Source organism: Lissotriton helveticus, chromosome 1_1 (genome assembly GCF_964261635.1).
Source record: "Lissotriton helveticus chromosome 1_1, aLisHel1.1, whole genome shotgun sequence".
NCBI classification, from domain to species: Eukaryota; Metazoa; Chordata; class Amphibia; order Caudata; family Salamandridae; genus Lissotriton; species Lissotriton helveticus.
The window spans coordinates 1,383,832,575-1,383,849,855 of NC_136057.1; the positions used below are offsets into that span (position 1 = coordinate 1,383,832,575).

The 17,281-nt window shown below is 51.6% G+C and overlaps 1 protein-coding gene across 4 annotated transcripts in view; it reads left to right on the plus strand.

The window, feature by feature from the left end:
* Positions 1–14,860, plus strand: part of CDC42EP1 (CDC42 effector protein 1) — a 74,587-nt gene extending 59,727 nt beyond the window's left edge. For all 4 annotated transcript variants that reach the window (XM_078684027.1, XM_078684015.1, XM_078684009.1 and 1 more), the window contains exon 3: positions 8,870–14,860. In XM_078684027.1, the coding sequence (XP_078540153.1) occupies positions 8,870–9,768 (899 nt within the window). In that variant the 3' untranslated portion in view covers positions 9,769–14,860. The remainder of the gene's footprint in view (positions 1–8,869) is intronic.
* The last annotated feature ends 2,421 nt before the right edge of the window (positions 14,861–17,281 follow it).

The window sequence follows — 17,281 nt, forward strand, 5'->3', positions numbered from 1 at the left end:
TCCTATCAGTCACTCCTATGGCAGGCCTTAACAATCCTGAAGGCAGAGTGCTTGGAATCGTGTGAGATGGTGCTCTGGCATGAGCTGAGCCTGTCTGCGGCTTTCGGGATCCATCCCTTAGCCGTTTCCATGATATCGCATACCATATACTCTTAAGTGCATTATAATCCTCGCGGTTAAATGCCAACTCTGGTATCGCTTTATCAAAACATGTCGAGTAAGTTGTCATACGAATTGGAATACTAACCCCTCGCCAATTCTGGCGACGGGGTTAGCATTCCACCCTTCTAGAGGGACACGACATGCATGTAACCTATAACCCGGTTAAAAGTCAGACAGAGCCTTAGCATCCACAAAATGGATGCTGCCACCGAGACACAAGTCTGCCCTCCTGCTGCTGGGAGTCCTCCCAGAGCAGGAGATAAGGACAAAGGGTTTCCTGCCAGGGGCGGTGCCAGCACCGTCCCAGACAGGGTTTTGTGTATTGTAGGTAGGCAGGGCTTTAGAGGAAGGTGACTGCACGTGGCACCCCGGTGCTCACTGTGCATAGGCTGGCTGGAACCAGTTCCAGGGGCACTCCAGCCCCTGGCCTGGGGAAAGCCCGCCAAAGGAGAGGGGTGTAACCACCCCCCTCCTAGTCCCACCCATAGGGCAGGACTTAGTCGCGTGCCAGCCCCTTTTTACAGGATAAAGGTAGAGACTGGCCCCCTTCCAAATCAGATCATCTTTGAATCCTGAAACTACTTTCTGCGAAAGGAACTCAAGACTTCTTCCTAAGATTTCTCCCTTGTGACTAAGGAGTAGTCACCCTGCATCCGCAGGCACCATCTAAGAACACTGCGGTCTGCTGCAAGTCCTTCCTCCGGAATCCGACTGCCCAGCTCGACGAGAACCGGCTTCCCTGGCACCTCTGACCTCTACCCACCTCTACAGCCCAGCTGAGAACCGTGGGTGCGACGAGACCTCAAGGGACCGGCCATCTGCAAGACTGCACGACTTCTTTCCAGCAAGCCCGCCGAGTGAATTCCTGGTGAGTGCTTTGGGGTCCGAGAAGCCCCCACCCTGAGCAGCTCCAGCACCGAAGAGCAGCCCCCCAGCATCTCCACGATCTGCGTGGGACCCTTCTGCTTTTTGCTGCTCACCGCGTTGTTTGGCTACTAGCCCGCTGGCTTGTGGCCTTCCTGACGACGCCCGACGACATTTCTGCTGCTGGTCTGGTTGCTCCAGACTGGCCCTTGCTTCCCTCCATCGGAGAAGTACCCTGGACCCTCCTGGTCCACCCAAGACGCCATTTTAGGTCCACCGCGTGGGCCTTGCATTTGCCAAGACTTGTTGCCCAATCCTGGGTCCAGCGACGTCGACAGCAAGAACCTTCGTGGGACAGCTCGCACCTCCATCCTGGTCGCCGACAACGCCTCCTGGTCCGAGAGACTGCAGAGCCCAGCAGCGCCCACTCACCTGACTGCGGTGACTTCGCCCGGTGCCATCCTGGTGCCCACTTAATCACTGGCTAGTGATTCAAGAACTTGGTCCCCTCTGCTTTCAGGTTTTCTTCTTCCTTGATCCAGGCTTGGATCCATCGAACTTTCCTTCACTGGTCGCCTGCCAGCAACTTCCTTCTTCCAGGCTCCTGGTCCGGCAACGAGATCCCCGACGTCTTTTCAGACCTATGCAGCTGCAGCCCCTGGGCTAGGTAACTTCGGCACTTCGGTGTCCCAGCATAGCCTCACTATCCTAGGGTCAGGATCCACTGTCGTTTTCTTCCTACCAGGTCGGGTTCGCCCGTGAACACTAACTTTGCCTTTACTAGCTTCCATAGACTTTGTCCCGCATCCCGCGTGAGAGTGCACACTCTGCACCCGAGTCCCCTAGGTCTCCTAGAAGTAATCTAACGATTCCCTAGTCCAGTCCTAGCGATTCCAAAGCCTATTAGAACTGTTACTTACCTGCTAGTAATTCGCATTCCACTTTTAAAGTATATGGTTTTTCGTGCCCCTCGGGCATTTGTGTATAACGTGCTAACTTAAGTATTTTCGTAAGAGTTTTGTTGTGTGCCTAGCACCCGGTCCTCATAAAGAGTACAGGGTTGTTGTGATTCTAATAAATACACTGTTTATTTTCATAACACTTGTGTGGTGTCCTTTCACTGGGTGTTCAAGGGGTAATGTGATGGTAAAACAGCTGGCTTAACACGCCCTCTAGAGTCTTAGCCTTAGACTGCTCGTATCCATGCTACTAGGATAGCTGGTCTATAAGGTTGACTTACAACCAATCATCAATAAGGGTTGTTTGGACTGATATATAGTGATCACTAGAATAGTGAGCACTGCACATCAGGCCAACTTCTCACATTGGTGGCAGCGGTGGGATTTGAGCTTGCTGTTGTTTTACCACACATATCCTAAGAATATCTTGTGAAAGATCACATAAGTACTAAAGGTACATATAACTTAGCTTAGAATACTCTGAGTTCTACTGAACCAGCTGTTGTAGCTCCTAGGGCTTAGCACACCCTAAACTACAACTCTAGCAAGGGATCAGTAGGCAAACATATAGTGTAGGTAAGTGCACCACTTACACCTCACTAGAAAAGCATGTCTACCCAGGGAGATTCTACTGAGACTCCCCTGGTCAGTGTTGACCCTCCACAGGTCACTTCAAGATATGCAGCTCTCAGTTTCCAGGAGATGAGACAGATCTGTGTCTCCAGAAAACTGAAGCAGGGGTCTAACCCCACCATTCCCTTTCTGATAGGTCTCTTAGAGACATATGATGCCAGAAAGCTTTCTCAGTTACATGAGAACATGCCAGCCTTAGAGGGAACCTCTGGGGATCCAGATCTCCCCAACATTGCTACTGCAGTTGAGGAGGAGGATCAAGAGGAACTCTCTGGGGATGAGGTAGACAAAGGTCTTGAGGTAGTCAGAAGGCTAACCAGGGCCAACTTAGACTTACTTGGGCTAGGATCTGGGGGACCCCCAGTACTAACCCGAAGTGGGCCTAACCTTGGAGTTAGGAGAGATAGATCTCTTTCTAGGGACTCCAATAGATCTCTGCACTCTAATGCCTCTTCTCAGGGGAGAAGGAATCCTCCACAGAGGAGATTTACTTCCCCTCAGAGAAAAGAGCATGAAGCTAGAATGAGACAAGCTGAACTGAGGATTGAAAGGGAAGAACTTGCCCTGGCCAAAGAGAAGCTTGCCTTTGCTAGAGAGCAGCAGATGAGTGGGCTAGCTCCCACTGGTGGCAGCAATCTCCCAAGAGATAGAGAGAAGGGTTTAGACACTAAACACCTGACTAAAATAGTGCCCCCCTTTAAGCAAGGGGATGACATCCAGAAATGGATGGCTGCTCTGGAGAGGGCCTGCACTGTGCAGGGCATTCCCCAGAGTCAGTGGGCAGCTATACTGTGGCTCTCCTTTGATGGTAAAGGTAGAGATAAGCTCCTCACTACAAGAGTGGAGGATGCTAACAATTACCAGGTCCTGAAAAATGCACTGGTTGATGGGTTTGGTTTAACCACTGAGCAGTACAGGTTGCTGTTCAGAGACACCCAGAAAACTCAGTCTCAGGACTGGTCAGACTTTGTTGATTGTGCCACTAAGGCTTTGGAAGGCTGGCTACTGGGTAGTAAGGTTACTGATTTCAAGGGATTGTATAATCTAATTATGAGAGAGCAAGTCTTAAATAATTGTCAGAACCAGTTATTACACCAGCACCTGGTAGACTCTGATCTGACCTCTCCACAAGAATTGGGTAAGAGGGCAGACAAATGGGTCAGAACCAGGATTAGGCCCAAGAACCAAGGTGGTGACCAGAAAAAGGAATCAACCAAGCCTCAAGAGAAGGGTGGGAATAAATCTACAGATCAAACCACATCAGGGCCCCAAAAATCCTCTGAGGGGGGTGGGTCACAGAATCCTTCCAACAACCAGAAGAAACCTTATTGTTATCCCTGTAAACAGGTGGGTCATTTAAAAACTGACAGCAGTTGCCCAAAGAATAACAATAAGGAAAACATACCCCCAAGTAACATTCCCAAACCTCCTGTTACTACTAGTAGTAATCCCCCAGGTGGTGGGAGTGCCCCCAAGAATTTGGGTGCATTTACTTTGGGAGTTCCTGGGGACTCTGGCCTAACCAGATCCCCAAACTTAGATACTCTTGTCTGTGAGACTGGCATGGGGTTTGCCAACTTCACAACTTGTCCCAACACTTTGGGCAAGTACAGACAGGAGCCCCTCATCAATGGTATAAAAGTTGAGGCCTATAGAGATACAGGGGCTAGCATCACTATGGTGACTGAGAGTCTAGTCCCCTCAAGGCAACTTTTACCTGGTGCCACATACCAGGTGACCAATATTGATGGAGTACAGAGAGATCATCCCATGGCAGTGGTCAATCTCAGCTGGGGAGGTGTCACTGGCCACAAGAGAGTGGCAGTGTCACCAAACTTGCCTGTAGATTGCCTACTGGGGAATGATTTAGAGCTCTCAGCCTGGGCTGAAGTAGAGCAAGAAACCCATTCTAGAATGGTAAACATCCATGGTAAGGTTAGTGGGGCAGTGGTAGCCACAGCCCCAGTCCAAGATATCCTCCCTGAACAGGTCAGGAGGGTTGTGCCAGTCACAACCCAATCTCAGACAACTTCCTTCCCAGAACAGGTTGTCAAGGCTGTAATGGTAACAGCCCACACCCAAACTGAGCCCCCTCCTGAAAAGGTTGGGAGAGTTGTGATGGCCACAGCTCAAACTCAGACAGATGACAGTGTTGTGAAGCCTGAAACTATGGATCACTCCACTCAGACAGAGAGTATTGAGGAGGAAGAGAAATCTCCCTCCCACCAGACTTTAGGAAAGGATCAGCCTCCTCAGGGAACTGATCTGACCCCTTGTGAAGAAACTGCCACATGCCAATGCCCTGATGTCAGTGGACCCTTCCAAGGTGGGACCCAGTCTGGAGCAGGTAACCTGCCCCTCTCTACCCTGCCTCAGTCAGCCCAGGGCTGTAGAGGTCAGGGAGGCCAGTGTTGGACCCCAAAGGGCCCCCTGTCCAAAAGAATTCCCCAATCAGCAGATTAAGGGCACTGAAGCTAGTAGACCTAGCCAAGTGAAAATAAGACACACTCCTGAGGGATCCCCCTTAAAATTAGTTAGGGACCTCCCACAGATGGACACTGTTGGGCACAGCCAAACTTGGGACCTGAGGGCCCCAGACCTGACCTGTCCCTCCAGTAAGCCAAACAGAGGGACCCAACCTCCAGCTGTAGGTAGCCAGAGGTTGACCCTGAGAGCCCAAAACAACTCAGTCTTGGAAAGAAAGGCCTCTATGGTGGAAAATGATTGGAGGAAGCTGAGCCCAAAATTAGTGGAGCCTCACTTCAGTACTCCATTTCAGCACCAGCCTTTTACTTTGCCAAAACACACCACAGGTAGAGATTCCCTATGGTGGAGACCCTCAGACACCCTTAGGGTGAGGGATTGCTTAGTGGACCATGAGATAGGGGGTAACCATGCCAGTGCTGGTACTTCCTTATATGGCCACTCAGGCAATATAGGCTTACCTGGCAAGGCTAGCCTTATCTCCTTTCGTTTGGGGGGGGGTTATGTAGGAAGGTAGATCCCTGACTATGGTTGCCCCCAACTTTTTGCCTGGTGTTTTGCTGGTTTTCTGACTTAGTTGACCTGGGGCCCTGCTATTCAGGACCCCAGGCCTACTGCTCTCTCTGTAAAATGGATTCCATGTACCTTAGGTACATATCTAAATTGGATACTGAGTCACCTTATCAGTCCCTGTACAGTGTACCTTAGGTACCCAGGGCATAGGTGTACCCAGGGCCTACCAGGGGCTGCAGCATGTATTATGCCACCCCTGGCTGGCCATCCAAATCTGACACAACTGGCTGCTTGACAGCTGGGGCAAGGTGGTGTAATCACCCTTTGCTTTAGATATAGTATACCTATATCTAACCCTAAAATGGACACACAGATCTCCTATCAGTCACTCCTATGGCAGGCCTTAACAATCCTGAAGGCAGAGTGCTTGGAATCGTGTGAGATGGTGCTCTGGCATGAGCTGAGCCTGTCTGCGGCTTTCGGGATCCATCCCTTAGCCGTTTCCATGATATCGCATACCATATACTCTTAAGTGCATTATAATCCTCGCGGTTAAATGCCAACTCTGGTATCGCTTTATCAAAACATGTCGAGTAAGGTGTCATACGAATTGGAATACTAACCCCTCGCCAATTCTGGCGACGGGGTTAGCATTCCACCCTTCTAGAGGGACACGACATGCATGTAACCTATAACCCGGTTAAAAGTCAGACAGAGCCTTAGCATCCACAAAATGGATGCTGCCACCGAGACACAAGTCTGCCCTCCTGCTGCTGGGAGTCCTCCCAGAGCAGGAGATAAGGACAAAGGGTTTCCTGCCAGGGGCGGTGCCAGCACCGTCCCAGACAGGGTTTTGTGTATTGTAGGTAGGCAGGGCTTTAGAGGAAGGTGACTGCACGTGGCACCCCGGTGCTCACTGTGCATAGGCTGGCTGGAACCAGTTCCAGGGGCACTCCAGCCCCTGGCCTGGGGAAAGCCCGCCAAAGGAGAGGGGTGTAACCACCCCCCTCCTAGTCCCACCCATAGGGCAGGACTTAGTCGCGTGCCAGCCCCTTTTTACAGGATAAAGGTAGAGACTGGCCCCCTTCCAAATCAGATCATCTTTGAATCCTGAAACTACTTTCTGCGAAAGGAACTCAAGACTTCTTCCTAAGATTTCTCCCTTGTGACTAAGGAGTAGTCACCCTGCATCCGCAGGCACCATCTAAGAACACTGCGGTCTGCTGCAAGTCCTTCCTCCGGAATCCGACTGCCCAGCTCGACGAGAACCGGCTTCCCTGGCACCTCTGACCTCTACCCACCTCTACAGCCCAGCTGAGAACCGTGGGTGCGACGAGACCTCAAGGGACCGGCCATCTGCAAGACTGCACGACTTCTTTCCAGCAAGCCCGCCGAGTGAATTCCTGGTGAGTGCTTTGGGGTCCGAGAAGCCCCCACCCTGAGCAGCTCCAGCACCGAAGAGCAGCCCCCCAGCATCTCCACGATCTGCGTGGGACCCTTCTGCTTTTTGCTGCTCACCGCGTTGTTTGGCTACTAGCCCGCTGGCTTGTGGCCTTCCTGACGACGCCCGACGACATTTCTGCTGCTGGTCTGGTTGCTCCAGACTGGCCCTTGCTTCCCTCCATCGGAGAAGTACCCTGGACCCTCCTGGTCCACCCAAGACGCCATTTTAGGTCCACCGCGTGGGCCTTGCATTTGCCAAGACTTGTTGCCCAATCCTGGGTCCAGCGACGTCGACAGCAAGAACCTTCGTGGGACAGCTCGCACCTCCATCCTGGTCGCCGACAACGCCTCCTGGTCCGAGAGACTGCAGAGCCCAGCAGCGCCCACTCACCTGACTGCGGTGACTTCGCCCGGTGCCATCCTGGTGCCCACTTAATCACTGGCTAGTGATTCAAGAACTTGGTCCCCTCTGCTTTCAGGTTTTCTTCTTCCTTGATCCAGGCTTGGATCCATCGAACTTTCCTTCACTGGTCGCCTGCCAGCAACTTCCTTCTTCCAGGCTCCTGGTCCGGCAACGAGATCCCCGACGTCTTTTCAGACCTATGCAGCTGCAGCCCCTGGGCTAGGTAACTTCGGCACTTCGGTGTCCCAGCATAGCCTCACTATCCTAGGGTCAGGATCCACTGTCGTTTTCTTCCTACCAGGTCGGGTTCGCCCGTGAACACTAACTTTGCCTTTACTAGCTTCCATAGACTTTGTCCCGCATCCCGCGTGAGAGTGCACACTCTGCACCCGAGTCCCCTAGGTCTCCTAGAAGTAATCTAACGATTCCCTAGTCCAGTCCTAGCGATTCCAAAGCCTATTAGAACTGTTACTTACCTGCTAGTAATTCGCATTCCACTTTTAAAGTATATGGTTTTTCGTGCCCCTCGGGCATTTGTGTATAACGTGCTAACTTAAGTATTTTCGTAAGAGTTTTGTTGTGTGCCTAGCACCCGGTCCTCATAAAGAGTACAGGGTTGTTGTGATTCTAATAAATACACTGTTTATTTTCATAACACTTGTGTGGTGTCCTTTCACTGGGTGTTCAAGGGGTAATGTGATGGTAAAACAGCTGGCTTAACACGCCCTCTAGAGTCTTAGCCTTAGACTGCTCGTATCCATGCTACTAGGATAGCTGGTCTATAAGGTTGACTTACAACCAATCATCAATAAGGGTTGTTTGGACTGATATATAGTGATCACTAGAATAGTGAGCACTGCACATCAGGCCAACTTCTCACAGCCTGGCACTTTTTTTTCAAACAAATTAAGCACTGAACCCAACTAAAGGCAACAAACACAGTGCACAGTAAAATCATAAAGAAAACAGTCTTGAAATGTCACCCAGCTGTCCAAGGTGGGCACCTTTTCATAGAGATGGGGGTTTTGATCAAGGAAGCATTTGCTAAAGCTTGGAGCATTGTAATTTATCTAACTTGTGCAACACATCATTTCGTTCATTCAAAAAATTAACCATACTGATTGGGCACAACAAGGCCGAAACCAGTTTGGGTTGCTGTCTTGCTGTTCCCCTGTGGCAGTGGTCTGACAGTTCGGTCTCATCTGTCCCTTTTGTGTAAACATCAAGTCAGATGTGCATATAGTTAGGCTTTCTTTGTAGCACTGACAACCTAAAAAATGATGTCATAGATTGCACTTAAAGTAATTACGAGTGGTTCGGATTAATTTAAGCATTTCATCCATCTCTTTATTGCTGTTCAAATGTTAAATAGTTCATACATTGAAGCTCTTTTTCTTTTCCCTTGCAGGGCTGGAGTCTGGATTCTGCACCATCCCCCGGCTTTCCCGTCAAGAGAGGACCCCAGAACCTTCTTACGAGTTGGAGGACCCAGAGGATCCTGAGGAGGCCGAGTCAGAAGAAGACTCAGAGCCAGACACTGAGGGATGCGACTCCCTGCAGTCCTTCCACCTGGACTTTGGACCTTCGTTGATGAGTGAGGTCTTGGGGGGCATTGGATTTCCAGCCACCATCGCTGAAGAGGAGGAAGAAGAAGAGGAGAATGGTTGGGGTTACTCGCCCAATGGGAACCCCTGTGGCGCGATGACAAACGGCCATTTTGCACAACAACCCCAGGATGCGCATACAGAGCGACATGCAGAGCGTGTCGCAAACCACCAGGCGCCATGGGAACGTACTTCCCATACGCAGGACACAGGGGGCATTCGCTTGAATGGCCTGGGTAGCCACGCGACCCCTCAAGCAGTCTTAACAGTAGATCACGACAGTTTTAAAAGAGACACAGATTCAGTCACAAAGCCGACACCAAGCCCCCGCAGGCAGCGTGGCTTGTGGCAAAACGAGCGGCCTGGCCTGTCCAGGGACCAAGAGCCCCTGGGACCAGCTAACCCGGACTTCAAAGCAGAGGCCACGCCGCAGGCCCGCCCTTCCCCAGTTTCCAGGGTGGGTTTGAGGGCTGGCGAGATCAGCAGGGTTGCCCGAGTTTTGGATCACCAATTCGGGGCGACTCCTGGCGAAGCCTGCAAAGAGGAGCACGAGGAGGAAGTGGTTCAGTTACCACCGGAAGAGGAAGAGACAGACACTAGGGCTCCGGCGCCACAGGCAGCCAGCCGAGTCTACCTGGCCCTGCGGGGAGGGGCCTTCGCATATGCCGAGGAGGAAGAGGACGATGACGAGGTGAAACTGTGACCTCGACCCCCGCGCGGGACAAAAAGAGGGCCTGGGACTTTCATGGAACTTTGCAGCGCAGCACGTGACCAAGGGCGGGCTCTGGCTTTCTGTACGTTAATAGGAAACGCTAACAACGGCTTCTGAGGAGAGAGGGGGCGGGGAGAGAAAGGCAAAGAGAGAAGGGAGGGATGTGGGAGAGGCACGGTAAAGGTATAAAACAGGACAGAAAGTCAGTGGGAAAGATACATGGAAAGAGTGTCAGTAGAAAAGGGAGAACTGAGAATGGTGAGGAATTACAGAGACTTTCAGAGTGAGAGAAGGGCATGGGGGCTGAGAGGAACAGTGCCTGGGGAAGGATGATGGCGTTTGAGAAGTGAAGAGAATGTCACAAAAAAGGACACGAGAGGGGACCACAGACACAGGCATGAAGTAGTCGCCTGATGAGAGAGAGAGCGGTGCCAGAGAGACTCGAGAGAGAGTGATTAAAAGAGTGGCAGACGAAGAGACAGAGGGGCGAGATAGTGTGGAAAAGGCAGCGGAAAGGAGAGAATTTGAGAGGAGGGTAAAGATGATAAAGGGTGAGGACAAAATACAAGGATAGGGAAGAATGGAATGGTAGATAAGGAGTGAGACAGAAGATAGAGAATGGAGGTGTCAAGAAGATAAATAGAGAGCTAGATATTGAATGTAGCAGGGGGTGAATGACCAGTTGAGAGGGTATTTTAGGGGTAGAGAGATACAGCAAAAGAGGGGTGTAAGGATGAGAGGAAGGTGGAGCAAAAGAGAGCCTGGCAGAATGAGAAGGAGTGATCTAGAAGGGGTTGGAGGGTGGGGGACGAGGAAAGAGTGAGTGCAAGAAAATAGACTGTGTTCGAGAAGAAAGGGAGAACAAGACAGGCTGCGTGAGTGGAGTGGGATAAGGTAGTGGAAGCAATGAGAGGGGGAGATTGAGTGAGTGGGGAGAGAATTTGGAGAGGAAGGGAGATGGCGTAGTGTAGGAAAGGAGGAGGAAGAGCGTTCACTGCGTCTTAAAGAGTGAGCAAGATGCCCGCACAGACAGGAGAGGCTGTCACGCACACCGCAGAGACAATCAGAGTATAAACAGAGACCCCTCCACAGAGATAACTTTAAATAAACAGCATGCATTCTATAAAGAGACAATCACCAGACCAGCAAAGGAACCTGTATGCCCTCTACAAAGTGATATCGAGGTGTCATATAGGACAGTAAATGTACCCCAAAGAGATCACACCAAAGACAGGGTCAACTATCCCTAAGAGATAGTGCACCCCTCCAAAGACACGTCTCACATAACCCCAAGGAGACAGCTTACGTTATTTAAGCAGCAGTCAAGAGCACCAAAGCGACAGCCACATTGTGGTGCAGAGACGGACATCCTCGAGGCAGGCCTCACACAAACATAGGATACCAATGAGAGTGCACTAGATTGTCCAAAGAGACATGCAGCCATCCCAGGAGGCAGCTAGCACATAGTAAAGAGACACCTCAAAGATACTGTCACCAAAGAAACAGTTGCGAAATTAAGAGTGCCCTGGGGATTGATGCATACCAGAGATAGAGAGAGAGAGCTTTCTGTCCATAGTAGACCCCAGCAGAGCAAAGAGACAACCGTGGAGGTAGCCTAAGAGAGAGCCCAGCTGCACTACAAGGGTGAGATGTGCTGGGGTAGCAGCTTCTGCTCTTCCCTTCTAGGCCCTCCTTAGAACCTTTCAATTGCCCCCTCACTGTCCCTCTCCTAAGTTTCTGGGGGCTCTTCCCCTCTACTCAGGGCCACTGGAATTATACAGCAGGGGCAGACTAGATTACGCAGTAGGGTTGACTAAATTTTGTGGCAAGAAAAGCCAAATTATGCAGCATAATGCTGTATATTTTGTGATAGTATTACTTCCTTATTTTGTTATATTTACACAAGACAACACTGTCTGGGCAAAGGTTTCACCTCATTGCTACTATTTTAACACCCAAATACATAATAAGCAACATAAAAGGGGCCAGTCAACTTTTGCAAAAAGGTCTTACACTGCGCAGCAATACATGTTGCTGCGTGTTTAGTAACTTTTGATTCGTTTAAGCTATTTTTTCTGCTAAAATCTACAGATTATGCATCAGATTATGTATTATGTGCCAAATTATGTGCAAAATGATGCAGACACAAAATCATATAATTCATGTGGCCCTGCCTATACTCCTTGTGGGTCCCTGCCCTATCTTCCCTGGAGACCCCTCCCCTAGGCGTCCTCTCTCTCTCCCTAAATTGTTTCCAGCTGCCCCTTCCCTGTGCTTCGTGGGAGCCCCTACCCTAGGTGACCTGGAGGCCAGCCCTCAGTACCCCTCTGCTAGTAGCTCCCTCTGACCCAATGGCGCTTCCCTCCTCTGATGTAACCCTCTTTCTGTATGTCCTCACGTCCATGGCATTCCCTCTCCTCACAGTTTCCTTTCACTCCTTGAATCTTCAGCCTCCCTTCTACCACTCGCGCCGGGCCTCCCTCCCTACATCCTCCCCTCCTGCCCAGGATCCGGGACGGTCTCCCTGCCCACAGAAAGCCTCAGTGACAGGGAGATGCCAGGGCAGTGAGGTCACCCGCCTTCCCTGGCAGGACAATGCCAGGCAGTGTGCCAGGGACAAGGGTGGCGGCTGTGCACTTTCTCGCCCAGATGTCACTTCACCCTCGAGTCTGAGGCTGTGCAGGCCGTGGTACCCGTGCGAATGGCACGCAGCTGGTGAGGGTGCTGGGGCCTGAAAAGGGGCTTCTTCGACTCCTTACCATCTGGGAGCAATCATCTGTCCGTGCTAGTGCCAGTTGAGCGAAGCTGTTGCCTGCCACCGCAGTCTCATTTCGTGCTTCCCACCCTGCCCAGCAGCACCCTAGACCGGTGCCCAGCAAAGGGGCCCCCGGAATTACCCTCGGCAGCTGCGGGGAAACTTCTACAGGGAGCACCATACACCAGCCCCATCAATCTAAATAGCTGCCCTCACACCACAATACCCTCACCAGTTGCCCAGGAGGCAGCACCCCTGCTAACGCCTTCCTCAACTGCCCAGTGGGAGCCCTCACTACCCAGCACCCTCGTGAATTGGCCAACTTATGACTGGGTCCAAACGGAGGTGGTATTGTGGGCGAAAAACGATTGAATGGAATGCAGCCCAGCGAATGCTAGAGACTAATTCAAGCATTCCTTCCATCATCTTCTTGTTGGTGCAGTGGACTTCCTAAGTGGTGCAGGTATGCCCAGACGTGGGTCCTGCGCTTACTGTGCCACTGGAACCAATCTAACCTCAGCAGAGGAGCACTTATCAGGGCGAAACCAGTCCTCGTTTTTCTGTGTTCAGGGAGTACCGGGCCTGGCACTTCGGGCTGGACTGTTCCCATTGGAGCAGGATCAAGACTGATTTGCATATGGCTGGGTCCAAACTGAGCTGGCTTGGTGGGCGAAAAACGGTGGGCTGGTATGCAGTCCGAGCGATTGCCAGTGGCTGGGACTAATGTAAGCATTCGCTCCATCACCTTGTTGCTTTTCAACTTCTACAAGGAGCAACCTCTGATTGCCCCCCAATTTCATTGCATGCAAAACAGACACTCCCACCTTCTTCAACAGGACCCCGCAGCATCCTCAACAGGTAGTACCTGCTGCACGGCACCCTCTGCAGTAGCCCAGCTCCTTCAGGGAGCAACCTTGCCAGTCCAAGACCCGACACCAGTTGGCGAACATATAGAGAGCCTACGCACTGCCATAACCAGCAAGCCTCACTATCTGCCCAGCAGAGAACCCCATGCCTGCCTCAGCATCTTCGACAGCTGACCGGCATTAACAAGGAGCGTCCTAGGCCAGCATTCTTACCAGCTGCCCATCACATGCAGGTTCTTTCACCTTTCAGCCATCACCCGCACAACTGTCAGCCAGCAGAATCCAATTCCAGCCCAAGTATCATAATCAAACGCTCAGCTACTACAAGAATCACCCCTGCCAGTTCTAGTGTCACACCCATCTGCCCAGCTCCAGAGGTGTTCTTCCCGTACCAGGACATGTATCAACTGCTTAGCTCCTCCAAGAATCCCCCGTGCCAACCAAAGAATCCCCTCCATCTTCTCTATTCCTGGTACCTCCATCACCAAGGTTACCACCTTCTGTAGGAAGCACAGCGTGGTAGCACCAGCTGCCCAGCTCCCACAAAGAGTGCTCGCTGCAGGCCCATGCAATCTCACCAGATGATCATCATACAACTGCTGCCCTCCTGGCTCATTCGATGAGCAACAGATCCCGGCACCCTCACCACAGTGAGCACCCCTGCCAGCCTCCGGTTGCTGGCTGCGCCACTCTGGCACACACAGTAAGCACCCTCACCTGCAGACCCAGCTCTTGCTAAGATTACACCTGCCAGCCCTGGTACCCTCTTAGGCTGCCTGGCTCCTGCTGGGTTGAACCCCTGCCAGCCCAAGCTGTCTCACATTCTGCCATGGGTACTGTCGGGTACATCCCCTAGCAAGCCTCTGCATTCTTATCAGGTGCCCTGACTCCAGCAAGGAACTCTGCTAATCCGGTCCGGTTACCAGTTGATCTGGTACCTGCACGGTTCACCCTGCCTGCCCCAACACCTTCAGTTGCTGCCCGGGTTCCTGCTGGGGCATAATGCCAGGCCCTGCACCCTCGCCAGCTACCCTAGCTCCTGCAGGGTAGATCTTCCAGCTCCCTAACTCTTGCCAGCTTTCATTCCTCCTGCAATGAGCATTAATTTCCACCCCAACACTCCCTCGCAAGCTACCCCTGGAAGTGAGCTACCCCTCCCCACCAGGCCAGCACTCTCACCACTTGCCCTGTCTTCTCCCGGTAAACCCCTTATCCCTGGTACAAGAGATGGCTAACTCTCAATAGGCCCCCCCTAGCAGAAGGACCTGGGGCAGGTGTTTTACCTGGCCTTCTCTGGGGTGGACTAGTAGGCACAACGGTTTTTTTGAGGGTGAAGTGTATTTTTGGGGTAGCACATCTCGTTCTGTTAGAGGCTTATGGGGGCAGCCTTATTCAAGCTTTGAATGTCCCCCGAATATGTCTTTTTTGAGAACAAAATATATTAAAGCTTTTTTAAACATGTTGCATTTCCTATGATTGTTTTGTAACTGGTCGGTCGGAGGCGCCCCCTGCAGACTCTCTCTCAAGGTCAGATAGCGCCTTGCTGTCGCGGCTCCAGGTGAATGCGCCACCCCTGCCAGCGCCTTGACGGCGAGACCCTCTGCTGACTTTGCCTGTAGGTGAGAGAATGCCCCCCCTGTTCCCAGGGCCATTGGTGAGAGCGCCCCCTGCGGCGGCCAGTGCTCGTGCTTGGTGAGCACCTGCTGTCCCACGTGAACGCTCTCACCTGGCCGCGCGCGCTCTCAGCGGAGGAATGAGCAGCACGTGGAGCTCCAGGTGAGAGAGTGACCCCTTCCGGCCAGTGTAATCAAGTTAAAGCTCCTCAGCTGTCGGTGTTACCTCAGAGCGGAGAGGCGCCCCGTGCTGGCAGCGTCCGAGGCGAGGGAGCACTGACAGACAGCTGAGGAGCTTTAACTTGATTACACGGACCGGAAGGGGACACTCTCCCACCTGGAGCTCCGCGTGCTGCTCATTCCTCCGTTGAGAGCGCGTGCGGCCAGGTGAGAGCACCCCGTGACGTTTATACCACCAGGTGAGTGCGCCCCGACGTCATGTTTGTACCGACAGGGGAGAGGCCGCCCATGCCGTCAGGGCCACCAGGAAAGGCGGCGCCCTGCTATCCCCGTATGAAAGCAGCCCTGTCATCCGGATACTGAGGCGAGGGCGCCGCCCGCTGGGGTAGCCTGGTGAGAGAGCGCCCCTTCTGCAGGAAGTACCACAGGTGAGGACGGGTCCTGCTCTCTCCGTCTCCAGGTGAGAGACAGTGCCCTGGTGATTAAGCCCTGCTGCCAGCCCGGTAGTGGGTCAGAGGTCGCCCTTGCTTTCAGTGCTATCATATGAGAGCGCCTGCTGCTGTCGCCCCAGCTGTCAACATCCCTCTGTGACCCCCCCCCCCCCAACAGGTTGGGGTTCGTTGAAGCGTGGCACATTCTGCAGTGGAACTGCATGGGATGGAGGGCTTTGTAGAGGAGGTGCGTCACAGATGTTGGAGAAACGTCGGTCCAGTTCGACCCAGTGTTTGGTGTGATGTATTGTGCACAGTTCTTCTGATGTGACCCTGAAAGACACTGGGAGTCAGTGCAAGATCATTAGAGCTGCTGTTTTGGGCCCCATTGCTTCAGATGTAGGAGTAGCCTGGCAGCAGGTTTACAGTTGCTGTAGTATGTATAGGAATGATGTTCATGTCATGGTCCAGAACACAAGCACAGCTGTAGTTTTTAACTTTGTGGGGAAAGCCTAGGTTGAGAACATTTTCGTGAACATTCTTCTTGAGAACTCCCCTGCGACATTATTTGTAGGTCCAGAGTAAGAGCTGAGCCTACAAAGACTTCTAGACTTTTTGCGGTGGTTGTTTGTGCAAACACTTCTGAGTCTGCAGGCTGGGGTAAGATGGATCTCCTGTGTGGGTGGATAGTTGTGACATCTAAAAACTTCAATCTTGTCTGTGTTATATTTAAGTTGAATGGTGAGCATCCATTAATTTACTGCAACCAGGCAAGGTGCCTGTCTGGATGTCGAGGTATCAGCGAGGGTCAATATTTTGAGGATAATCTGTGGAGTCACTGGCATCCTTCTTAAAAGCAGGTGGTTTGATCCACTCCATGCAACTGGCCGAGGTAGATATTAAAAAGACGGGAGATGGTTAACCCTATGAAGATACAAGTATCTCAAGGTAGGGTTTGAAGGTAAAAGGTGGCAGAGAAATGATGTGATTTGACAGGAAAAACGTGATTCAATCCAAGGCTTTTCTGTGGATGCCCACATTATGCTCCCTGGTCAGTAGTTTTTGGTGGTGGACCGTGTCTCAAACATCAGAGAGGTCAAGGTCCTTAGCTCATTCATTGCAGAGATAGATTATGTACCTCTAGAAGGACAGAAGCCAGTCTGCGCATAAGAAAAGCATATTTTTTTGTTTTTATGTGAATTTTTTCACTTTGCTCAGTTATAGATTATTTGGCAGTGGTCTGTTGACCACAGGCTTCTTTGGGCCCAGACCAGGTGAAGAACCGGGTTTTCTTAGAACCCAGCGGTGCCAGGGACACACCCAAAGTCTTCGGATTCTCCTGTCTTGGAATACAGAGACACGGAATACTTCTGGATGGCGTCAAAGATCAAATTTATTAGCTGCAGCTAGTAACAGTAAACCAAGCAATACAACACGGTGTACAACTCAGGAAACTGCTCAATTTTCGTAGAGCAAGACATCTCTTTTTAGACATATTTTGCTCATTACAAATGCACACCCACTGCGCAAAATTCTGACCAATAGGACACATTTTCCAACTGAGTATCACATTAACAAAAACCCAATTTACAGTAACCCAACCCAAAAGTTAATTATTAGGAATGTCCCAAATTCAATCTTTGCAAGCCGGAAAAATTT